This window comes from Microcaecilia unicolor, chromosome 9 (genome assembly GCF_901765095.1).
Source record: "Microcaecilia unicolor chromosome 9, aMicUni1.1, whole genome shotgun sequence".
NCBI lineage: Eukaryota > Metazoa > Chordata > Amphibia > Gymnophiona > Siphonopidae > Microcaecilia > Microcaecilia unicolor.
The window spans coordinates 1,233,683-1,259,360 of record NC_044039.1 but is presented as its reverse complement, the minus strand read 5'-3'; the positions used below and the strand labels follow the sequence as shown (position 1 = coordinate 1,259,360).

The 25,678-nt window shown below is 47.1% G+C and overlaps 1 protein-coding gene across 4 annotated transcripts in view; it reads left to right on the top strand.

The window, feature by feature from the left end:
* Positions 1-25,678, top strand: part of PTPRO (protein tyrosine phosphatase receptor type O) — a 64,727-nt gene that overhangs the window by 9,961 nt on the left and 29,088 nt on the right. For all 4 annotated transcript variants that reach the window (XM_030215265.1, XM_030215263.1, XM_030215264.1 and 1 more), the window contains exons 2-11: positions 3,220-3,493; positions 4,505-4,699; positions 10,799-10,939; positions 14,747-15,148; positions 16,538-16,699; positions 17,230-17,420; positions 18,659-18,779; positions 19,636-19,829; positions 20,009-20,120; positions 23,966-24,117. In XM_030215265.1, the coding sequence (XP_030071125.1) occupies positions 3,220-3,493; positions 4,505-4,699; positions 10,799-10,939; positions 14,747-15,148; positions 16,538-16,699; positions 17,230-17,420; positions 18,659-18,779; positions 19,636-19,829; positions 20,009-20,120; positions 23,966-24,117 (1,944 nt within the window). The remainder of the gene's footprint in view (positions 1-3,219; positions 3,494-4,504; positions 4,700-10,798; positions 10,940-14,746; positions 15,149-16,537; positions 16,700-17,229; positions 17,421-18,658; positions 18,780-19,635; positions 19,830-20,008; positions 20,121-23,965; positions 24,118-25,678) is intronic.

The following is a 25,678-nucleotide window of genomic DNA, read 5'->3' as shown; positions in this document are numbered from 1 at the left end:
CTAATTCATCACTTGCTTCTTCAACTTACATAGGGCCCTGTTTATTAAGGTGCATTAGTGTTTTTAGCACGCCAACACTTAGGTTCTTATCAGAGCCGTAGCGAGGGGAGCTGACACCCGGGGCGGGTCGCCGCTGCAAACCCCCCCCTCCCGGGTGCAGCACGGCGCACCCTCCTCCCACTGGAGCGCATACTTCCCCCCCCCCCCCGGAGCGCATACCTGCGGCGAGGGACAGGCGGGAGGGCCGATCCGCCCCGACTGCACGTTGCTGGGGTGTGTCGGCTCCGCGCTGGTGCACTGCTCTCTCTGTCCTGGAACAGGTAGTATCCTGTTCCGGGGCAGAGAGGGCAGTGCACCAGCGCGGAGCCGACACCCCAGCGGCGTGCACCCGGGGCGGACCGCCCCCCCCTTCCTATGCCACTGGTTCTTATGTATGTTCTTAATTGTTCTCTGCTTAGTTATAAATAAAATGAACTTAGCCTTTTCTTCCTTATGAGGTCTAATTAGTGGATACTCATTGAATAATAAATCCTTTCTGTATATCTGTTGTGATAATGATTACCGTGTACTTGGTTTTCAAGGTATAGTGCTTGATGTATTCATTGTTGAAAAGAAAAGCTGAACTACCGAGCAGTAGCCCAGGCTGGCAATGTTTATACCTCACTTCCCATGTTATCTGCTTCCTCTGGAGTTGTCCACTCTTGCAGGTCTCTTCACGTCTCTACAGAAGGACAGAGCTCTGTGTTGGTCTAGGTCGCTGAAGGAGGAGGGAATGAGGTGGAGTGTACTGGCTCTGTGAGTCTCAAATCTGTGGTGTTAGCTTCTTTGAGGTTCTGGGGGAGTTAGGATAGGAGCTAATTTCATTCAGCTTAGAAAGGAAAGGCAGTCAGTGTTCTCTATTAAGTTTTCTCTCTGTTTGTGTGGCAATGATGATAGAACAATCCTTTTGAAACCTTATTAGTGTCTTTGTGGGTGTGTGATGCAGACTCCTCCGACATGAAGAATGTCTAATTATCTCTCCATCATTGCACTGTTTGTATGGAATGAGCTGCATCTTCTAGCTTTCCTCTGCATGGCTGACCACCTGTCCCTGCCATCCTTCTGAGTTCTTACAGTAGCTGGTGAAGGAAAGATGGACTCTGAACCATAGCACAGAGGCCACAGTTTAAAAATATGCAGGAGTGGGTTATTTTCTTGTGTTTATTCACAGGCATCTGATATCACTTGCCCCAAAGCGTAGTCAGCAAGGGATGGACAGGCTGCGAGATGGGAAGCTGTTAGGGCAAGGCAAGACGTTACCCTGTGAAGTACCTGGTGCAACCAGAGAATACTTAATCTGCCTCTTCCCTGTCCCTTGCTCTGTTCAGCTGTACCTGTTGCTTTCTGTTTATCTTTCTACCCTCTCCCAGGTATAAAGGTACTGTTTACCTGCAAGCTGGAATGTCCAGCACTCCAGAGGATATGGTCCTAACACCACCAGGTGGGAGAGACAGAAAGACACAGAAGGCTTTAGTAATATGAGAATAATCAGTAATTGTTTATTACACTTACCAATCAGGAATACAATTAGACTACATAATATAATTAATTAATTCTCATATGAGACAGCAGCCAGGACACAAACGTGACCTCTGACATTAGCTCTCTGGTTGTCTCTCTCCATAATTCTCCTTTTATACTCTCTCATAGTCCAGCCCATTCTAGCAAATTCTATCTTTACAGAAGCAAAGTTCTTCATAACATATTTGTTTATAATAAGTAAGGTCAGTAAGGTTATCCTACTTTGCAAAAAACATCTTCCCAGCAACTAAAGTAATGTCTCCTTCATTATCTGCTTTTCATGGTCAGCAGCAAATTTCCCCTTACATTACTTCATTTACAATATTCTACTACTACTACTTGACATTTCTAAAGCGCTACCAGGGTTACGCAGCACTGTACAATTTAACATAGAAGGACAGTCCCTGCTCAAGGAGTTTACAATCTAAAAGACAGGTGTACAATCTAAAAACAAGTATAGAGTATAGAGTCCGTCCGATAGGAATACTATAATTCACAAAGGTTAGGTGCCGAAAGCAGCATTGAAGAGGTGAGTTTTAAGCAGAGATTTGAAAATGGGTAGGGAGGGGGCTTGGCGTAGGGGTTGAGGAAGATTGTTCCAGGCAAAGTGTGAGGCAAGGCAGAATGAGTAGATCCTGGAGTTGGCAGTGGTGGAGAAGGGAACTGAGAGGAGGGATTTGTCCTGTGAGCGGAGGTTATGGGTGGGAGCATAGGGAGAGATGAGGGAGGAGAGGTAGTGAGGAGCCGCAGACCGGGTGCATTTGTAGGTAAGGAGGAGAATCTTGAATTGTATGCGGTATCTGATCGGAAGCCAGTGAAGTGACTTGAGGAGAGGGGTGATGTGAGTATATCGGTTCTGGCGGAATATTAGACGTGCGGCAGCATTCTGAACGGATTGAAGGGGGGACAGATGGCTAAGTGGGAGGCCGGTGAGGAGTAAGTTGCAGTAATCAAGGCAAGAGGTAATGAGAGCGTGGACGAGAGTTCGTGTGTGTGCTCAGATAGGAAAGGGCGAATTTTGCTGATGTTGAAGAGGAAGAAGCGACAGGTCTTGGCAGTCTGCTGGATATGCGCAGAGAAGGAGAGGGAGGAGTCGAAGATTACTCCGAGGTTGCATGCAGATGGGATGGGGAGGATGAGGGTGTTATCAACTGAGATGGAGAGTGGAGGAAGAGGAGAGGTGGGTTTAGGTGGAAAGACGAGGAGCTCGGTTTTGGACATGTTCAGCTTCAGATGGCGGTTGGACATCCAGGCAGCAATGTTGGATAAGCAGGCCGATACCTTGGCCTGGGTCTCCACGGTGATGTCTGGTGTGGAGAGATATAGCTGGGTGTCATCAGCATAATGATGATACTGAAAACCATGAGATGAGATCAGTGAGCCTAGGGAGGAGGTGTAGATTGAGAAGAGAAGGGGTCCAAGGACAGATCCCTGGGGAACTCCAACAGATAGTTATGACTCCATATCTGCCTGTCTCCTCAGCAGAAGGGCAAGCTGACATGAGATTCACATTCTGTATAATTTCTTATGATTTAGCTTCTCAGTGATTCTTAACCTGTTCATAGCCTGTTCACAAAGGCATAGCTGTGCTCATAATTGTCAGTTACTGCATGTCCCATATAAACATTTCTTAGTGACTGCTCTTGCTTGTATTTCCAGTATGCCACCATGTTCCTCGTCATTGTCCACGATGACAATTCACTGGAGATCTCCCTGGAAGTATCAGACATGCTGGGCCCATCCTCTGTCTACAGGGTGAAGATCACCGGGGAGCCCACAAGTGAATTCCTTCAGTTCCGAGAGACTAATGGCACGCTGCCCCCACCCATTACCTTCAACGCCAGCTATCATGGCCTCCATTACCTCATCACGCTTCTGGCATTAAATATGGACATGGTGCCCAGAGCAGTTAAATCCGTCATGGTGCTAACCAGTAAGTGTTCTCTGAGCGATACAGTACTGAAGCAATGAAACACGACAGAAAAGGTCCCCAAATTTCTATAGGAGGATCAGGTAAATTCTCAGGGCTAGGTGGACAAACACCAGGAATGTAAAGGCCAAGATTAGCAGAGGCAGAACACCATAAGGAAGGTGAGAGCAGTTCTTATGTCTCAGTTTAAGTTAAGGTTTGATGACATATGAATTACCATTACTAATACTGTACTTTGCTTTGTGCAATGTTTTGGGAAATGTAATATGAATCAGTGAAATAATTAAAATAAGTACAATAATTACAGGTTTGGAAGGAAACAGAAACATTTGTGCTACTTAGAATCCCACCCTCCTGCCTCTGCCTCTCACCCACCTACCTCGCTTCCCACTTTTGGGGTGAGGGGTCTGATTTCTGGCAGATTTACCCTGCTCTCAGTTAAACACACCTTTCAGGTGAGTTGAAATCTTAAACCTTGCTTGTCCTCAAACAGTTTAGTTGATTAGATTGTGCTTCACAGTGAAGGGATTTTCTTATCGGTGTCCGTATACAACTGCAGCGAATGCAGGGGCTGAAAATTTGATTTGTCTCACACTTTGGGCAGTTAGTCTAGTGTTTTGCTGATTTCAGTGTCATGGCGTTTGAAGGCAAGGAGAAGATGCAAGAAATCAGGTCCCCCACACCACAACCTCCCTCCCACCTACCCATCCCTCATCATAAATGGGGTGGGTTTCTAAGTAGCTCAGAGGTCTCTCTTTCTGGATGGTATGTGGCACAGAGGAGCACCAATAGTCAAAAGGCCAGAGCTGGCGGGAGGCAAGATGGCATAGCCGGCAGTGACACAGGGAGGTGAGCACAGTGATGGGCTGGCTGGGAAAAACAGTTTCTGCCCAGCATTTTGTAGAATATAATAGAATCTGAAAAATAGAAGTAACAGTCTGACTATCTCCCCAACCTGGTCTCACATTTTACAGAGTCTTATGCCCTCTCTCTCTCTCTCTCTTTCTTTTCTAGGGCCACTTCCTGTATATAATGTTTCTATCTACGATTACAAACCTTCTCCTGAAACAGGAGTCGTCTTTGAGATTCAGTATCCACAAAAAAATAATGTATTCACTCGAGTGAACATCAGTTACTGGGAAGGTGGTGATTTCCGCAGCACACTCTACACAGGGGAGGACAGCGAGACCTCGAGCGCTCTGAACACAGGTAACGAGAGACAGATTCACATCCCGCTGTAAATAGGAGGAGAGAGAGCGAGACCCATATCTGGACACAGGTAAAAGAGAGACATTCATATCTCGCTGTAAACAGGGGAAGAAAGTGGGACCCACAGCACTCTGTATTCAGGTAAAGAGATAGATTCACATCTTGCTGTACACAGGGGAAGAGAGTAAAACTCACTGTGCTCTGAACACAGTTAAAGAGAGAGAGATTCATATACCAATGTATACAGGGAAGGAGAGAGAGAATCACAGCTCTCTGCATAAGAACAGCCATACTGGGTCAGACCAATGGTCCATCGAGCCCAGTTTCCTGCTTCCAGCAGTGGCCAATTCAGGTCACAGGTACCTGACAGAATGCCAAAGAGTAACAAGTCTTCCCTAGGTCTAACTTAATAACAGTTTATGGACTTTTCCTTCAGGGCTATGGTAACTGCTTGTACCACATCCTCTGGCAGTGAATTTCAGGGTTTAACTATGCACAGAGTGCTACTAGGTAACTTCATTGAGTGTTTTCACTTTTTGAAAGAGTGAACCGTCAATTTGCCTTTACCCCTTCCACTCTATTCAGGATTTTATAGATCTCAATCATATCTCGGTCAGGTCGGCCATTTCTTCTCCAGGCTAAAGGGCCTCAACCTCTTTAGCCTTTTTTTGAGAGTCCTCCCGTCCCTATAATGATTTTCGTCGGCCTTCTCTGTACCTTTTCCAGTTTACAAAGCGCTGGTAAGCACTAATGAGACACACTCAGGCATCCTGCGGTAGTTCTGGCATTGGCGCATATCAAACCCACGCTAAAAAATATTAAATAGATTTAGCACAGGGGTCGTGTTTGGAGGCGGAGAGTAGGCGTGCTGTGCCCTAATCGGATAGCGTGGGTAAATCACCACGTGCGGCCAGATTAGCATGGGCATAGCGCGGGAGCCAATACTGCCTAGTAAGGGCTAATGTATTAGTTGGGAAATGAGCGCATGGCCATACGGGGAAAATAGAAATTGTGGCCATTTTACTGCTGCATTAAAAGTGGCCTCAGCATGTGGGAAACCCATGTGCTGAAAAGAACACAGGCCACATTTTAGTACAGCTTAGTAAAAGGGCCCCTATATCTTTTTTGGGATGTGGTGATCAGAACTGCAGATGGAGTGATACCGAGGTGTTACGATAGTCTCTTTTCTTTTCTATCCCTTTCCAAGTCATTCCTAACATTCTGTTGCTTTTTTGGCTGCCGCCACACATTGAGCGGAAGATTTTAATGTATTGTCCATGACGACATCTAAATCTTTTTCCTGGGTGGTGATTCTTAATGTGGAAACTAGCATCATGTAGATCTAATTTGTTATTCTTCCAAATATGCTTCACTTTGCACTTCTCCATATTAAATTTCCTCTGACCTTCCAGTCTCCCACCATCTTCCTGCAATTTCTCACAACCTGTATATGATTTACTGGTGATAATGCTGAATAATTTTCTGTCTTATGCAAATTTGATCATTACAATGATTGTTGCTATTTCCAGCTAATTTATAAAGATGTAAAAAGCACTGGTCTCATTACAGATCTCTACAATTTGTAAATTCTGCAAGTTTATTTTTCGTAATTAAAACAATATTACAGCCCCCCTCCCTGTACCCAGATACCATCCATATTTTCCCAGCATCCGTGGAGGGGCATAATCGAATGGAGCCGGCCATCTCCGGGGCCAGCTCCGCAACTGGCTGGAGCCAACTGTATTTTCGAAAAAGATGGCCGGCCATCTTTGTTTTCGATAATACGGTTGGAGCCGGCCAAATATCAGAGATGGCCGGGTTTGCGATGGCCGGCATCGGTTTTTGCCCATAACGGAAACCGAAGCTGACGATCTCAAATCCGGCCAAATCCAAGGCATTTGGTTGTGTGAGGGGCCAGGATTCGTAGTGCACTAGTCCCCCTCACATGCCAGGACACCAACCGGGCACCCTAGGGGGCACTTCTAAAAAGTAAAAAAGCTCCCAGGTGAATAGCTCCCTTACCTTGGGTGCTGAGCCTCCCCCCCCCCCCCCAAACCCACTCCCCACAACTATTCACCACTGCCATAGCCCTAAGGGGTGAAGGGGGGCACCTAGATGTGGGTACAGTGGGTTTTGGGTGGGTTTTGGAGGGCTCCCATTTTCCACCACAGATGTAACAGTTAGGGGGGGGGATGGGCCTGGGTCCGCCTGCCTGAAGTCCACTGCACCACTAAAACTGCTCCAGGGACCTGCATACTGATGCGATGTACCTGAGTATGGCATTTGAGGCTGGCATAGAGGCTGTAAAAAAACGTTTTAAAGTTGTATTTTTGAGAGTGGGAGGGGGTTAGTGACCACTGGGGGAGTCAGGGGAGGTGATCCCCGATTCCCTCCGGTGGTCATCTGGTAAGTTCAGGCACTTTTTAGGGACTTGGATCTGAAAAAAAAGGGACCAGATAAAATGGACCAAATTCTTGTTCAGGCCGGCTTTCTTTTTTCCATTATCGGGCGAAGCCGGCCATCTGGTAGCCACGCACATGCCCGCCCATGTCCCGCCTTCGCTATGCCGCCGACATGCCCCCTTGAACTTTCGCCAGCTCGGCGACGGGAAAGCGGCGATGGTGTCAAAGCAGCAGCTTTCGATTATACCGATTTGAGAGATCACTTTCGAAAATAAGCTGGATAGTGTCCAACTTTTTGCCAGCTCCCCGCACCCACCCACCATCCATAATTTTCCCAGCCCCCTGCACCCACACTTACATACTATCCATAGATTTTCCAGCCCCAGGCACCGATACACCATCCATAATTTTTTCACCTTCCGCATCCGCATTCACCAGGAGTAGCTGCATCAGAAGATCTTCTTCGGGGCAGGAAAGAAAGAACCCGACTCTTTCCTGCCTGCTGCCGCTGCTCTGAGCCAGTACTGCCGCTTCTTGCAAATGGCCACCGACACTTCCTGCAGCATCCTCACGAGATTACCGCTGAGTCTCGGCGGCCATTTTGAAGGAGTGCAGCACCAGCAAGGGCACGGCAGCAGTGGGCAGGAAAGAGTGGGCTTCTTTCCTGCCTCTGAAGAGGCCACTAGACCACCAGGATGTATTAAGGTAGACCTGGGGAGGGGGAAGCAGCGCAGCCTCCAGCCAGCCATCCTTTTCTGTGGACTGTTTTATCGCGGCCCGTTCCTACATCATATTATTTTATTCAGCGTAGATTCTGCACAAAAATAGTCAATTCCATGTAAATTTTGTGCTCTGCAGTCGTGTAGAATTCCATCAGGAGTAAGTTACCTTTCTAAACATCCTGGCACCTAAACGGAGCCACCTAAACATCACGTACCCCAAAACTGCCCCAATCTACAATGCACCTCTCTCAGCATGACTAGCAGTGTTAGGGGAATGGGGGGGGGGGGGGGGTGACGGGTTATTTCAGGAGCTTCCTCCTGTCAACAAAAAAAAAAAACACCCAACCTTACTACTACTACTACTTAACATTTCTAGAGCGCTACTAGGGTTACGCAGCGCTGTACAGATTAACATAACATAAATTGACATAAAGGACAGTCCCTGCTCCAAGGAGCTTACAATCTAAAGGGCGAAATGTCAAGTAGGGGCAGTCCAGGTTTCCTGAATAGAGGTAAGATGGGCAGGGAGGGGGCTTGGCGTATGGGCTCAGGGAGATCATTCCAGGCATGGGGTGAGGGTAAAGACTGTTCTAAGAATTAACCAAAAATGGTTTCTTTATCTATCTATCTATCTATCTATCTATCTATCTATCTATCTATCTATCTATCTATTTCTTTGGAAAGAAAGGGGTCTAATCATCCCCAGCACTGCCTGGCTGGCACTGCAGAGGAGGGACTTGGACTCCTCCAGGTCTCCCCTGAGATGCTGATGCCCTGAATTCTTCTTTGTCTGCCAAAGCTCAACTGGGTGGCTAATTCTCCAACTGGGCCCAGGAGCTGATTCACCAGCCCAGCCCTGAACTTTACAGAATGCTTGTCAACATCTGCTGGAGACAGAGAATAGTGGTGAGCTAGAGCTGCACAGTCAACTGGTCTGGTTACGATGTAAAGGAAACACGATACATAAACTTACGTTGCACCCGCTTCAACAATGCTAAGCAATGAAGATCACAGAGAATTGGTATTCTGTAGTAACAGTGAGTTGGAGCAGGTAGTCTGGGGTAGAGGTGGACTGAGGCTGAAGAGAGAGAGGAGCTTGAGGGGAGCAGACTTCGTTTTAATTACAGGAGTTTGCTCCGAGTGTACCTGAACAGTCATTTTTCACATTGTTGGGGATGACCCCCCCCCCCCAACTTGATGAAGACACTGACTGCTTTTATTTATCATTTATTTTGGTTCTACTACTACTACTACTTGACATCTCTAAAGCGCTACTAGGGTTACGCAGCGCTGTACAATTTAACATAGAAGGACAGTCCCTGCTCAAAGGAGCTTACAATCTAAAGGACAAGTGTACAGTCAGTCAAGTGGTTCTCACGCTGAAGGGTTTTTTTTTCTGTCAAAGTGACCTCTGATTGAAATATAGTATTTCTTTATTTATAAGGATTTATTTATTAATTGCTGCACTAGTCTGATCCCTCCCTCCTAGGGTCTGGCCGAAAGCAGCCAGTCATACTGCTGCTGTCGTCGGCGACCGATGTAGACTTTACAGGACTGCTAGGGAGTTAGAGAGGTGAGGGGGGGGCAGTGCCGGACCCACAGGGAGGGGAAGGAGAAGGGGGAGAGACTGGACTGGGGGGGAGGGGGAAGAAAAGGCTTACCTGTAGACCAGGTGGGTGTTTTGGTATCCTAAACTGCCAGTGCCCAGGGCCAGAGCCTCGCCTAGTCCAGTGGTTAAGCTGGTCCTGAGTGTAAATCACCCTATAACAGGCTAAAATGTTCATGTGACACACACGTATGGATTTCTGATCCTGCGACCCCTGCCTGAAACCACTCGGACGCTCCTGGTAGAGTTGATCAGAAGCTGCGGTTTGATTCTTGTGACTCCGTAGAGCTGGAATTTAGGGTGTTAATGACCCCCAGAAGTTCTGTATTTACAAATATTCTTATATGGACTTGGGAAAATCCACTGCTTATTTCTAGAATTAGCAGCATAAAATCTGTTTTACTATTCTGGGATCTTGCTAGGTACTTGTGACCTGGATTGGCCACTGTTGGAAACAGGATACTTGGCTTGGTGGACCTTCTGTCTGTCCCAGTATGGCAACGTTTATGTTTCTTATGTACAATCACTGTGTAAGTGAGCTGCTGAGACAAAAATGTATATTTGAAGCAGACTGTAGGAACCTAGTGAGGCATGGTACAGACGTGTAGCTGCATGGGAACTGCTGTATGCTCTTATAGGAGTGGAAGGATCTCCTAGAAAACGCTGGGAAAAGGGGGCGGGGTCTAGCTCAGCACTGTCGGGATAATCCCCCAGTTGTGTGATGGATGGTTGAACTGCTGTCCTTTGACAATCTCCTTCTAAATATAACCATAAAACAAAACAAAAAAGTAACAACCCCAAACTCAGGGGGCAGGTGGCAGTAACAAGTCCAGCTTTCTCTCCAGAGGTTAAACCCTTAACAAGCGCAAGAAAGAAAGAAAGCTGAAAGTGATCCAATGTGTGGAGAAAAGGCAGCTGAGGGGTGATATGATAGAAGACTGCAAGATAATGAGCGGAGTAGAGCGGACAGATGTGAGGCGTTTGTTTACACTTTCAAACAACAACAAAACCAGTGGACATAAGATGAAGCTAGAATATGGTAGATTTAAAACAAATAGGAGAAAGTTTTTCTTTACTTAGCGTGTAGTTGGACTCTGGAACTCGTTGCCGGAGAATGTAGTGGCAGCGGCTGGCCTTACAGAGTTTAAGGGGGATTTGGACAGATTCCTGAAGGAAAAGTCCATTGAACATTATTTTTTTTTTGGGGGGGGGGGGGGGGGGGGTTGCCGAGTTCTTGAAGCCTGGATTGGCCGCTGTCGGAGACAGGATGCTGGGCTTGATGGACCCTTGGTCTTTTCCCAGTATGGCGGTGCTTATGTGCTTATGTGTTCTGCCCCTAAGATCTGCTTCTGCTCATGTTTCCTTCAAGGTGTGATGGTGTTGAAGCACTGGATGCCGGGGGTGTGTTACAGTAACATCACCGTCCAGCTGCTGTCCCAGACCTCCTTCAACAGGACCAGCCTAGTCCAGTCCAGTGGCGTGCAACATGATCCCAGATACCACAGGACAGGTGTGTAACACAGTCTCAGGCACAGTACAGCACAGGGATGTTGTGTATGTGTTAACACAACCACAGGTCCAGCATCACATGGGGCAGTTCTGTGGGTGTCTCCCTGAAGCAGTTGAGGCTGGGGTGGGTACACATGTTAATTTTGGTGTCTGTGGCTAAATTGTGAAAATCACCTGCATCGTTCTCTTCTCCAGCACACCGAACAAGCACAGAGGGTCCCTGGTGTCTGGCTCTGTATCCCACACAATTTAACCGTGCTGCAATCACACTGTCCAGGTCTGGTGCTGATATTCAATGACATGCTTTTGGTTAGTGCCAGGGCAGTCTGGGGGCAGAGCTGGGAGTTATCCTGGCATTATCGATATTTGGTACCGATGCCCGGATAACGCTCCAGGCAGGTTGGACTGAGTAAAAGCCTCTGCTGATTTGTCTGGATTACTTTTGGTGGTAACCATTGTACTGGGCTATTTTCAATGCTGACACTTGCCTTTGTTCCAACTCTCAATTCCTGGTCCTGAATCTGCTCATTACTGTAGGGCTGAATATTGACCCCTCCCTGGACAGCGGTCGCTATTTAGAACAACCTTCCTTTCCAAATTCATCTGGAATCAGATTATATGCAACTGCTTAGGAAGTTGAAAACATTTTTATTTGATGAGTTTTAAATTCTAATTGGTTTAAAGATATTACTTTTTTTATTCAATCGTGTGTTTTATTGAGCGATTGTTATTCCTCATGTTATCCATGAGTTCTTATATTGTTAACCACCTTGAACCTCCTGCTGGGATTAGTGCAGTTTATAAGTCATGGACTGGATTGGATTGGAAATGCACAAGTGTCCCACACTGCAAAAATCACTGGGGAAGGCTGCTAAGAATTTGCATTAAAAAAAACCACTCTATTGAGACCTCCGCAAGCAAATGAAAATATACAAAAGCAGCACAAAGAAGGCAAAAAGGCAGATAGTCCATAAGGCAAAGGGGAAGAGAGGGGGCTTCTGAGGAGGAGAGGCAAAAAGCCTCAGACTTATCACAGTATTAATTGGTATCCTTCATGGTGTACTGACACTTCTCTCCTGCATCTCTCAATCTCCTCCTTTCTTCTGTGGAAGGGCTCTGCACCTTCTCAGCTCCACTGTAGTTGCCTCTCAGGTACCAGGATCTCCTGGCAGCTCCCTCTCTATTGCTCCTTCTCGGAACCCCTCTCTGCTCCTTCTTCTCGGAACCCCTCTCTGCCCTTCTTCTTGGGCCCCTCTCTGGTCCTTCTTCTCAGGATCCTCTCTGCTCCTTCTTCTCGGGCCCTCTCCTCTCTTCCCTCTTGGGCTCCTCTCTGCTCCTCCTCAGCCCATTCTCTCCTCCTGGCAACCCCCTCCTTCTTCTTCCTCCTCAGTCCCCTCCCTTCTCCTCCTCAGACACTCTAAAGCACAGAGCTTGTACTAGGTCCACTTCCTCTTCCTCCTCCTCCTCCTCTTTCAGTGCTGTCATTCCACATGGGTCACAGTCCTCTTTCCCTGCTCTGTAAGACTCAAATCTTTCTCTCTGCTGCACCACATCCACAACCTCCTTGAACTAGACAAACAGGATGCACCTAGGACTTGGGTCCCACCTCCTTCCATACCAGGTCTCCAGCATCTGTCTCACTCTGCTCCTGAGTTCCAGTCTTTCCCTCCTCCCCCCTAACTGATGATTTATTCTCCTCACGTCTCTCCTTGGACAGGATCCTCCTTGGTGATTCCTCCTCTCTCTTGTGGGCACACTGTACCTTGGAATTCAGTTGTGGATCAGACCCCTTCTTCCCTCCATACTCCTGACCTGAGGGAAGTAGGCTCCACTCATGGCCTTTCCCTTTTCCTTTTCCTCTGCTCCCCAAGACTTTTAGATCTGTCCCCCATATGCTTTATGACGAAGACCACTGACAAGGCCTCTGGACTGACTCCATCCTGTTTATATCTTTTTCAAGGTATGGTCTCTAGATTGTACACAGTATTCTAAATGAGGTCTCACCAGAGTCTTATACAGAGGCATCATCCCCTCTGTGTATAAACCGCTTTGAACGTAGTTGCAAAAACCACAGAAAGGCGGTCTATCCAGGCCCATTCCCTTTCCCTATTTGAGATTCTGCATGGAATGTTGCTAGTGGAGGAGTAGCCTAGTAGTTAGTGCAGTGGACTTTGATCCTGGGGAACTGGGTTCAATTCCCACTGCAGCTCCTTGTGACTCTGGGCAAGTCACTTAACCCTCCATTGCCCCTGGTATAAAATAAGTACCTGAATATATGTAAACAGCTTTGAATGTAGTTGCAAAAACCTCAGAAAGGCGGTATATCAAGTCCCATTTCCCTTTCCCTTATGACATCACAATATCAGAAGTGAGCCAAGTATCAGGCAATCAAGCCATTGTGACATCACTGATGAGGTTGGCTCTTATTGGTGGAATGAGTGGAGGCGTAGCCTAGTGGTTAGTGCAGCAGACTCTAATTCTGGGGAACTGAGTTTGATTCCCACTGCAGCTCCTTGTGACTCTGAGTCACTTAACCCTCCATTGCCCCAGGTACAAATAAGTACCTATATATAGTATGTAAACCACTTTGAACGTAGTTGCAAAAACCACAGAAAGGCAGCATATCCAGTCCATTTCCCTTACTGACCATTCCTCTCCCTATGTACCCAAGCATCCCTCTAGCTTTCATCGTCATCTTCTCTACCTGTTTGGTCTCCTTAAGATCATCACATACAATCACCCCCAAGTCCTGCTCCTCTTCTATGCACAAAGTTTGTCACCTCCCTATAATGTAGTATTCCCTCAGGTTTTTGCAGCCCAACTGCATGATCCTGCAATTTTTTGCATTAAATCTTTGATGCCAAAGTCTTATTCAGGCTTTGCTAGGTCCTCCTCATGTTATCCACACCATAAGGATGTCTACCCTATTACAGAGTTTGGTAACATCTGCATTTTGCAAACCCTACCAGACCCCCAAGAACTGCACTACACAGGGGAGCTCTGAGAATAGGGTCATCAGCTCACCCTGGATGTATTTATTTATTGCATTTGTATCCCACATTTTCCCACCTATTTGCAGTCTCAATGTGGCTTACAGAGGTCTGTTATGGCATTGCCATTCCAGGGTGTCAGATACAATTGTTGATGCAAAGAGATTGAGGATGGAAATAAGTACTAAGAAAGTAGATATATAAAGATGACTTTCGGATTGGGGTGGATTGGTGAGGTGGTATAGTTAAGCTATGGGTCTTCTTTGTAGGCTTTATTGAAGAGATACGCCTTCAGGGATTTACGAAAGTTGGCTATTTCGTTGATTGTTTTTAGATCAGCTGGTAGTGCGTTCCACAACTGCGTACTCATGTAGGAGAAGGAGGTCGCGTGTATAAGCTTGTATTTTAGTCCTTTACAGCTGGGGAAGTGTAGTTTAAGAAATTTTCAGGATGATCTTTTGGCATTTCTGGGAGGCAGGTCCACGAGGTTTAGCATGTAGGTCGGGGCGTCTCCGTGGATGATTTCGTGTACGATTGTACACAAAATCAGGATTTGCTGCTTTCCAGATGTGAGGCTTCCTGGGGAATTTGGTATACTTTTGTGTTCAGAGGGTTTTGTAGATTCTCTCAAATGGGCATTGTGCACTGTGCCACCCCTCCAGGGATTCTCCTGACCCTTCCATAAGGGCATGAATACTGTTCTGCTCATTCAGAGATTTTTACCATGCCTCCATCACAGTACCAAATACTTTTCTTGGAGTTCAGGGCAGAATTAACGACACTATAAGCCACTGACACTGATCAATATTTTCTTCCAGTTCCTCATCCACCTCGCAATGTGTCCCTCCGGATAGTCTCTGTAGAACGGGGTACTCTGCTGGGAATGGATGTTGAGATCCTGAAAGAGGCTGGCCAACCCCCTTCCCAAGACCCCATTATGAGAGAGGATTCTATTGACTTTTCTGGAGACCAGCCCGACAGCGCCATGACCAGCATGAATTCCATCCGCTGTATGAGGGATGAAACAATTCCCTGGTCTTATAATGAAACTGAAGGTATTGTGAATAGAACAGCAGCTGATTACGAGGATATGCTAAGAGCCTGCCCGCCTGTCACCCCCTCACCAGCAACTCTTACCCCTGTCCGGATGCTGCTCAGCTGGCTGCCTCCCCGGCCACCCACTGCATTTGATGGATTCAGTGTCTGCATCCAGAGAGAAGGTAAATGAGTTTCCTTTCTTCCTCAGTGCTGGTCTAAAAAATCCCATGCGAGCAGTAATCAGAGTTCTCTCTATGGGAAGGAGGGCATTTTAACTGTGAGTCAGGGGCTTTTGAGTGTGTGTTTTTTTAAATATACATGGTTTTACTTCTGAAGGGAAGAAGTGATGACTGAGGCAGAGCAGGAACACAGATAGCAAATATGTGTAAAGTTTTGGATAATCAAAGCTACACGTAGATTTAACAGAGGAAAATTTACATGGGGAAAAAAAGCTGCTGTAAACACTGACCATAATTCCTCTGGGGGTAATAAAACAAAATCCTGCAAAAAAAACCTGCTTTCACTACAGGTACCAACTCTGGGGGTAACAGTACCTGTGAAGTTTGAAGCCTGGCTTTCATTACTGGTACAGACTCTGGGGGTAACGTTACCTATGAAGACTGAAGGTTGTGCAGGATTCTGGCTTCCATTACTGGTACCACCGGGGGTAACAGTACCTGTGAAGGTTGAAGGTTGTACAGGATTCTGGCTTCCATGACTGGTACAAACTCTTGGGATAACGTACTGTGAAGTTTGAAGCCTGTGCAGGATTCTTTCTTTCATTACTGGTACCTCCAACTCTGGGGGTAGCAGTACCTGTGAAGGTTGAAGCCCATGCAAGATTCTTGCTTTCATTACTGGTACCACCGGGGGTAACAATACCTGTGAAGGTTGAAGGTTGTGCAGGATTCTGTCTTTCATTACTGATACAAACTCTTGCGGTAAAGTACCGTGAAGTTTGAAGCCTGTGCAAGATTCTTGCTTTCATTACTGGTACCACTAACTCTGGGGGTAACAGTACCTGTGAAGTTTGAAGCAGTGGGGAAAGTTGTGATTGTCTGATAAATGTATAGTATATATTTGGCGTCAGTAGGTCTAACTGGAAAATCGTAAGATATTGGCAGGGGCTTGAAACTAACACTGCACCCTCTGAAGGTATCACAGCTTGTATGTTGACACTGCAGTTGACGCATGGTAGAAAAAATGTTTTGTATTATCTTGTACCGAGATTTCTTGGATTCTCCCTCCACCCACCCCCTCTTTGAGGTAGTGTCAATGTTGAGTATTACATACAAAGATTCTCTTTCTTCCTATAAGGACACAGTTTTTACCTTTCCTTCCATGCCATAAAGGACCTTTTGATTACAGATCATAGCCTGGTTCTAGGTTCCTCTCCTGAGTCAGAAAATCTAATTCTGGTTCTAGGTTCCTCTGCTGAGTCAGAGAATCTCATTCTGGTTCTGGGTTCCTGTCCTGAATCAGAGAATCTCATTCTGGTTCTAGGTTCCTCTCTTGAGTCAGAGAATCTAATTCATCTGCCCTTTCCCTTCCCTTCCCTCTTCCTGGTGTAGGTAGTACCACTCAGTGTTCCAGAGTCAATGAACACACACTGGAGTTTGTTACTATCCTGAGGGGTCCTGGGAAGTTTACATTATCTGTGGTAACCTTCAGCTCCTCTGGATCTTGTGAAACTCGAGAAAGCCAGTCCTCCAAACCATCCAGTTTTTATATCAGTGAGTATTGATGCTTCTTGTCTGCACTGCTGTGACCAGTAGGTCGGGGACCCAGAGCACAGCTCATCTTTCAGGGTGGCCAAGCGCTTTCCATGCTCTTTCTTTCTCTATGTCTGTCTATTTACTTGCATGAATGTATCATTTATAGCTATAGCTGTATCTTCATGCTGGATATAAACCCTTTCAAAACCCTGTGAAAATGACTATGCTTGAGATACATTGAATGTGTTGGGTCTCCTCTACACGTGTCCATCGTGGAGATGCTGAAAACCTGACTGGCTGTGGCTCCCTGGGACAGGTTTGGGAAGTCTGCTGGGTTTAGAAGGAGAGACGTGTGGGCAAGTCTGATGGCTGAGGCTGCATCCAGGGCAGTATTTGCATGATACATGTTTTCTCACTAAAAATTGCATGTAATAGAAAGAAGACACCTGATTAAAAGTAGCATAAGGTGGGGCTGGACTGGGTTGTTGTAGCAGGTGCTCTCAGAGGGAGCCAGTACTGGCAGTTAATATCTGCTGTGATTTTGACAGGTCCCAGTGGAGAACTGTTTGAAGAACTGAATGAGAAGCCAAAAGAAGTAACTGTGAGAGTCCTGAACAGCTCCACAGCTTCTGTGTCCTGGAAGTGTCCCCAGGTGAACTGCACTGCTGCTATTGTGTCTGTGGTCTCACTTACCTGCCAGAAGGAAAGCCAACAGCTGGAGAGAGACTTCTGTACCCAGGTACCAAGAGCCAGACAGCCTGATATGTCATACCAAGGTACAAAGAACAGGATGGCCTGATCTGTGTTACCCAGGTACCAAGAAACAGCCAGCCAGCTGTTTACTACCCGGGTACTGAGAACCGGACAGCCTGATATATATGGTACTCAGGTACTGAGAACCGGACAGCCTGATATATATGGTACTCAGGTACAGAGAACTGGACGGCCTGATACATGTGGTACTCAGGTTCCGAGAGCCGGACAGCCCGATATATGTGGTACTCAATTACCGAGAGCCAGACAGCCCAATATATGTGGTACTCAGGTACCAAGAGCCAGACAGCCTGATATATGCAGTACCCAGGTACTGAGAGCCGGACAGCCTGATATATGTGGTACTCAGGTATCGAGAGCCAGACAGCCTGATATATGCGGTACCCAGGTACTGAGAGCCGGACAGCCCGATATATGTGGTACTCAGGTACCGAGAGCCGGACAGCCCGATATATGCGGTACCCAGGTACCGAGAGCTGGACAGCCCGATATATGCGGTACCCAGGTACTGAGAGCCGGACAGCCCAATATATGTGTTACTCAGGTACCGAGAGCCAGACAGCCTGATATATGCGGTACCCAGGTACTGAGAGCCAGACAGCCCGATATATGTGGTACTCAGGTACCGAGAGCCGGACAGCCCGATATATGTGGTACTCAGGTACCAAGAGCCAGACAGCCTGATATATGCGGTACCCAGGTACTTAGAGCTGGACAGCCCGATATATGCGGTACTCAGGTACCAAGATCCAGACAGCCCGATATATGCGGTACCCAGGTACCGAGAGCTGGACAGCCCGATATATGTGGTACCCAGGTACTGAGAGCCGAACAGTTTCCTTTACCCTATGTGCCAGGACATTAGAGCAGTAGGCTCAGGAATCCAGTGGTTTAGTAGTCCTGGGATGAGGGATGCCACCTCTGATAGGCTGTGCCTGGAAACCACGCTAACCTTTGGCTCCTGGTGCCTTGGCATATGATAACCCCCTTTGTAGCGATTGCGTCTCTTCTAATTTGAATGTTGATTGGATCACCAGGCAGTTATGATCCGCGAGCAGTATCTGTCTCTGATTACTCTGCTGAAAATCCTGTGTACAGACTCTCTGAACACTGTGTATCTTCCACATGGTACCAGTCTCATATCTCCTGCAGATGTTCCGATGCAAGCGGGGGAATCTCTCTCACTTTCACGCTCTCTTACAGGTGAACCTCAGTACCAGTGTTATTGAGAATCTGGTTCCAGGCGCACAGTACCAAGTGGTGGTTTATCTACAGAGAGGACCCCTGGTCGGACCCCCCTCGAACCCTCTGACATTTGTAATTAGTAAGTCTTCTTTCCTATGCTTAAATTATCTAGGTTTGCATTCAAAATTCCAGGCACTGATGGTCCTAATTGTTTGTACAACAACAATGTACTCTCATTACACAGTGCAGAGACCCACTGAGACCCCTTCAAGACAGCACAAGCACACTCTGCACAGAGATCCACTGAGACCCCTTAGAGACAGCAGAGACCCACTGAGACTCCTCAGAGACAGCACATGCACACAGCACAGAGACCCACTGAGACCCCTTAGAGACAACACATGCACACAGCGCAGAGACCCACTGAGACCCCTGAGAGACAGCACATGCACACTCTGCACAGAGATCCACTGAGACCCCTCAGAGACAGCAAATACACAGAGACCCCCTGAGAGCCCTCAGGTCCAGCAAATGCACACAGCACACTGAAACCCCTATGAGACAGCACATGACCACAGCACAGAGACCCACTGAGACCCCTCAGAGACAGCAAACGCACACAGCAAAGAGACCCACTGAGACCGCTGAGAAGACAGCACATGCACACAGCACAGAGACCCACAGAGACCCCTCAGAGACAGCAAGCGCACACAGCACAGAGACCCACTGAGACCCCTTAGAGACAACACATGCACACAGCGCAGACACCCTCAGGGATGCATCCATGCAGGAGTAGCATGATATACAGAGTGCAGGAACCCTGTTCATAAGAAACTATATTAGACAATTCCAGAGCATCAAAATGCATGAAAGCCTTATTCACATTCTGGTTAACTGATTGGGTCGGAAACTCCATGTCCACCAGAATATTGTAACTGAATCTTGCCATACGCCTAGTTGTTTGGGGATTTTTTTGTTGTTGTTGTTTACTCTAGGGCCCACTGGGATCATAGACTTGGCCCTGTACCCTCTGAGTCCTAATGCACTGATTCTGAGCTGGAGCAGGCCACACCGTGAGGTCTTGCAGAAGTATTTGGTGGAAATGTTTTACTTCGATCCCTCCACACTGCTGTCACAGTGGACACCATACTATGAAATAACGTCCACTCGCTCACGGACTGTATCTGTGGTAAGGCATCTCTGTGGTTTGTGCTTATCAACCTATGGGGGTCTCTGTGCAGATTGGCACTTATGTCTCTGGTCTTGGGTCAGAGATGGAGTAGGTTCTGTATTGTTCAGTGTGTAAAGACGGGGCGTAGTCAGTGCACGTGATTCCATTTGCAGCAACCATCTTTCTTTTTCTCCCAGAGAATCACCGATCTGCGACCTGCCTGGTTCTACAGCTTTCGGGTTAACATGATAACGTGGGGCATTCCGGAGCTGCGCTGCTGTGACACTCCCACAGTCAGCCTCATTACAGGTAAGGGGTACATAAGTATTGCCATACTGGGACAGACCAAAGGTCCATCAAGCCCAGCATCCTGTTTCCAACAATGGCCAATCCAGGTCACAAGTACCTGGCAAGATCCCAAAAAAGTACAAAACATTTTATACTGCTTATCCCAGAAATAGTGGATTTTCCCCAAATCCAATTTAATAAAGTTCTATGGACTTTTCCTTTAGGAAGCTGTCCAAACCTTTTTTAAATTCTGCTAAGCTAACCGCCTTTACCACATTCTCTGGCAACGAATTCCAGAGTTTAATTACACGTTGAGTGAAGAAAACTTTTCTCTGATTCTTTTTAAATTTACTACTTTGTATCTTCATCGCATGCCCCCTAGTCCTAGTATTTTTGGAAAGCGTAAACAGACACTTCACGTCTACCAGTTCAACTCCACTCATTATTTTATAGACCTCTATCATATCTCCCCTCAGCCGCCTTTTCTCCAAGCTGAAGAGCCCTAGCCGCTTTAGCCTTTCCTTATAGGGAAGTCATCCCTTCCCCTTTATCATTTTCGTCACCCTTCTCTGCACCTTTTCTAATTCCACTATATCTTTTTTGAGATGCAGCGACCAGAATTGAACACAATATTCAAGTTGCGGTTGCACCATGGAGTGATACAAAGGCATTATAACATCCTCATTTTTGTTTTCCATTCCTTTTCTAATAATACCTAACATTCTATTTGCTTTCTTAGCCGCTGCAGCACACTGAGCAGAAGGTTTCAACGTATCATCAACGACGACACCTAGATCCCTTTCTTGGTCCGTGACTCCTAACATGGAACCTTGCATGACGTAACTATAATTCGGGTTCCTCTTTCCCACATGCATCACTTTGCACTTGCTCACATTAAACGTCATCTGCCACTTAGACGCCCAGTCTCCCAGTCTCGTAAGGTCCTCTTGTAATTTTTCACAATCCTCCCGCGATTTAATGACTTTGAATAACTTTGTATCATCAGCAAATTTAATCACTCCCATCTTTAGGTCATTTGTAAATATGTTAAAAAGCAGCAGTCCTAGCACAGAGCCCTGGGGAACCCCACTAACTACCCTTCTCCATTGAGAATACTGACCATTTAACCCTACTCTCTGTTTTCTATCTTTTAACCAGTTTTTAATCCACAATAGAACACTACCTCCTATCCCATGACTCTCCAATTTCCTCTGGAGTCTTTCATGAGGTACTTTGTCAAACGCCTTCTGAAAATCCAGATACACAATATCAACCAGCTCACCTTTATCCACATGTTTGTTCACCCCTTCAAAGAAATGTAATAGATTGGTGAGGCAAGATTTCCCTTCACTAAATCCATGTTGACTTTGTCTCATTAATCCATGCTTTTGAATATGCTCTGCAATTTTATTCTTTATAATAGTCTCTATTATTTTGCCTGGCACCGACGTCAGACTCACCGGTCTATAATTTCCCAGATCTCCTATGGAACCTTTTTTAAAAATCGGCTTTATATTGGCTACCCTCCAATCTTTCGATACCACGCTCGATTTTAAGGATAAATTACATATTACTAACAATAGCTCCACAAATTCATTTTTCAGTTCTATCAGTATTCTGGGATGAATACCATCCGGTCCAGGAGATTTGCTACTCTTCAATTTGTAGAACTGTCCCATTTCATCCTCCAGGTTTATAGAGAATTTATTAAGTTTCTCCGACTTGTCAGCTTAGAATATCATCTTTGGCACCGGTATCTCTCCCAAATCTTCCTCGGTGAAGACCGAAGCAATGAATTCATTTAATCTCTCTGCTATGGCTTTGTCTTCCTTGATCGCACCTTTTACCCTTCGGTCATCTAGTGGTCCAACCGTTTCTTTTGCTGGCTTCCTGCTTTAAATATACCTAAAAAAAACTTTTACTATGTGTTGGGGTGTCTTTACTCAAAGGCTAAGACGGGTGACTTACTGCTAATATTAAATATTAAACATTTCTGTACTGCTGCACAAATACATAAGAGACTGCCCTGCTCAGTTGAGTTGAAAGTTTAATAAGGACAAACCAGCGGAAAGGATGAATGAGCAGTGGAGAGAGGAAAGGGGAAGGGGATTTAGCACCCGTATTTTCAGTATTAGTTCAAAGAGTAGAGCATTAAAACATAGCATTAAAACTGGGCCTAGTTCGGTCTTCCCACCCCTGGCAAATCTCTTCACTTATAATCCATTACCCCAATTAAGAGAACATGAGGGAAGTTTGTCATTACAGGATATTTTCATCAGCAAGTGACTTGGCACTTTGCGGAAAAACAATTTATTCAAAGCATAAAATATGCCAAATAACCTTAAGACTCTTTATATTATTCTAGTATCCCTGGTACGTTAACAATTTTTAAATAACTGAACAACTCACCAATGCTAAGATGCAGACAGCAGTCTAGCAACAAGTGGAGTGCCATCCGGCCTTTTGCATTAAGTGTCTTTGATCGAGATACTCTAAAGTTATGGCATTTTGATAGAAACGTTTAGCATGAATATCCATTTTACAAACCGAAACATCCAAATTATGAATAGGGGAAAACAGGGACATTGAATTTCCTAATCTACCCGAACGATGTCCATCTTATAAAATGACCATACCGAGGTCCATTCAGAGCAGAGTGTAACCCAATAGTTAGAGCAGTGGGGTCAGCATCAACAGACACGGGTTCAAATTCCACTTCAGCTGTTTGATTTATTTTTTTCTTTTAAAAATGTGACCCCTCCGGGGACAGGAAAATACCTTTCGTTCCTGAATGTACACCACTTCAGTAGTGCTAAGGCAGACAGACGGTGTGAGCGCCAGAACCATCAGGTCCAGTGTCCTGGTCAGTGAAAAGAGGGGGTGGGGCGTTCCTCATCCAGTGACCTGGCTGGGCCCAGGAAAAGTCCCCTCCAATGTTGTGGCCAGCTAAGCTGCTCAAGCGAATTTGAAGAACTCATGTAATCAAAAAGTGAAGTCTGTTCTCTCGCTACACTTCTCCCACTACCAGTCAGTCTCTGGAACCTCAGCTTTTCAGCTTGTCTCCCCGACACACTGTTTCCCCCCCTCTCTCCTAAGCTCTTCACCGCTATGCACTTTCCCTCAACCCTTCCAGCAGTCAACCTGCACAGTTCTCCACTCCTCATCCCCTCCAAGCCAGATCTCTCCTCACAGTCTCCAGAGGTTCCTCTCAGCAACTCCCCCCAGAACAGCTGTGCAGCTCTTTGTCAGGGTGAGCCAAGACTTGGCCCATCTGGTGACACCAGTGCAAGTATTTGTGTATTATTGTCAGTGCAACTTTTCCATCAAAAAAGGTGCCGGTACTCAAATATTAGGCCACCCTTCAAGGGTGGGGTGATCACTGAGGGATCCACCCCACAATAGCCAGGCCCCCTGCAACCAGTCACAGAACCTATGACAAGGCAGAATTGGTGTGTAGAGCCTGAGCTCTTTCATTAAAACTTGGGGTCCTTGGGTCAATTTTAGCAGACAATGGAAAAGGTGCCGGTACTCAGTACCCCCAAGTACCCCCTCAAAAAAAGCCCTGATTATTGTACAGAACCAAAAAGAAAACAGAACAGCTGCTCTGGAGGTGGCATCAACACGAAGCCCTGAAGAAGATAGGGAAGTAGAAAAGGGGGAAGAAAGTCAGGGACTCACCCAGGGCCAGTGGGAGGTGCCACTGACTCCCGGCTCTTACACCAAATACTTGCTTAGGTTCTGCAGTAGCTGGAGGGTTTGTGTTGCTCTACTCTTAGCCTTGTATTTTCAGAGTATTGTGGAGTTCAGACTGGGGACAGTTTCCTCTTTCCGAGGGGTTTAATGTGACACCTTTCTATCATTTACAGCTCCTCTATCCCCAGAAATCAGCACTGTGGAATATTTCAACAACCTGCTCTATGTCAGCTGGACCTATGGAGAAGAGGCGTCTGATTTCACCCACTCCAGGATGCTGCACTGGGAGCTGGTGGCAGAAGGCAGGAAGAAAGTCAAGAAGAACGTACGTGGGATCATTGCGCATGCGGACACCTGGCAGGGCATGCCAAAGCTCTACAGCCTGCCAGTCAGCAGCAGGAGACAGGGTCTTGGCAGCCGTGCAACGCCCCGCCCAGCCTGGCCAGTAAGGAGACAGGGTCTCAGCAGCCGTGGAGCGCCCCGCCCAGCCTGGCCAGTCAGGAGACAGGGTCTTGGCAGCCGTGCAACGCCCCGCCCAGCCTGGCCAGTAAGGAGACAGGGTCTCGGCAGCCGTGGAGCGCCCCGCCCAGCCTGGCCAGTCAGGAGACAGGGTCTTGGCAGCCGTGCAACGCCCCACCCAGCCTGGCCAGTCAGGAGACAGGGTCTCGGCAGCCGTGGAGCGCCCCGCCCAGCCTGGCCAGTCAGGAGACAGGGTCTTGGCAGCCGTGCAGCGCTCCACCCAGCCTGGCCAGTCAGGAGACAGGGTCTTGGCAGCCATGCAGCGCCCCGCCCAGCCTGGCCAGTCAGGAGAGGGTCTTGGCAGCCATGCAGCGCCCCGCCCAGCCTGGCCAGTCAGGAGAGGGTCTTGGCAGCTGTGCAGGGCTCCACCCAGCCTGGCCAGCAAGGAGACAGGGTGTTGGCAGCCGTGCAGGGTTCCACCCAGCCTGGCCTGTCAGGAGACAGGGTCTCGGCAGCCGTGCAGCGCTCCACCCAGCCTGGCCAGTCAGGAGACAGGGTCTCGGCAGCCGTGCAGCGCTCCACCCAGCCTGGCCAGTCAGGAGACAGGGTCTTGGCAGCTGTGCAGGGCTCCACCCAGCCTGGTCAGTCAGAAGACAGGAGGAAGGGCTTATATGTATATGTGGGGACACTTGGGGCAGGATCCCTAAAGTCTGGTTTTTTTCTTATGGTAAACACTTCTACTGGGAAGAGGATCTGGTGAACAGAGGGCCCAGCTTACACATCATCAGGGTAAAGTGGATCCTGCATATTGTTTACTCTTTTCCCATACAAAAGTGCTTGTGAGAATCGATAGCACACATAGTTTTACTGGGAAAGAAGTAGGTGAGTTTCAGGAACGGTTAGACTGGGGGAAGTACCAAGGTTTTCCACATGACAGGTGCAGGTCTCTGTGGGGACTTTTTCTTGGGGCAGTTTTGGAAAGGAGAGTGTTTGTCATTTCCCTTTTGAGAACTGATGCATAGCTCCTGGATAAACTTTCCTACAGACTCTGCTACCAAAGTGAATAGTTCTAAAAATTGTTTCATTTACCAGAAATGATGCACCTTTTTCCAAAACCTGAATGATCACAATGTTTGAATGTAACTGATAGCAATTCTGTCTGTGGTGACAACAGACAACAGGGAAGCTGGGTGGAGCAGTGGCCCGAGTCTCACAGGATGCATAAGGACATATCAGAAAGAAGGCAGGACATTTGGACCAGTACCTGATAACATCACAGTTCGCTGCTCCAATGCCTGTCTCTTGTCAGTATTAGAAGTTGTTTGGTGCAGGGTGTGTTATATGGGGCATCCAGTGCTGGGTGCTGAAGGGCAGAATGGCTGGCCCATGGATCCTAGTGACACCCCCTCCCTCCCCCCCCCCCCCCC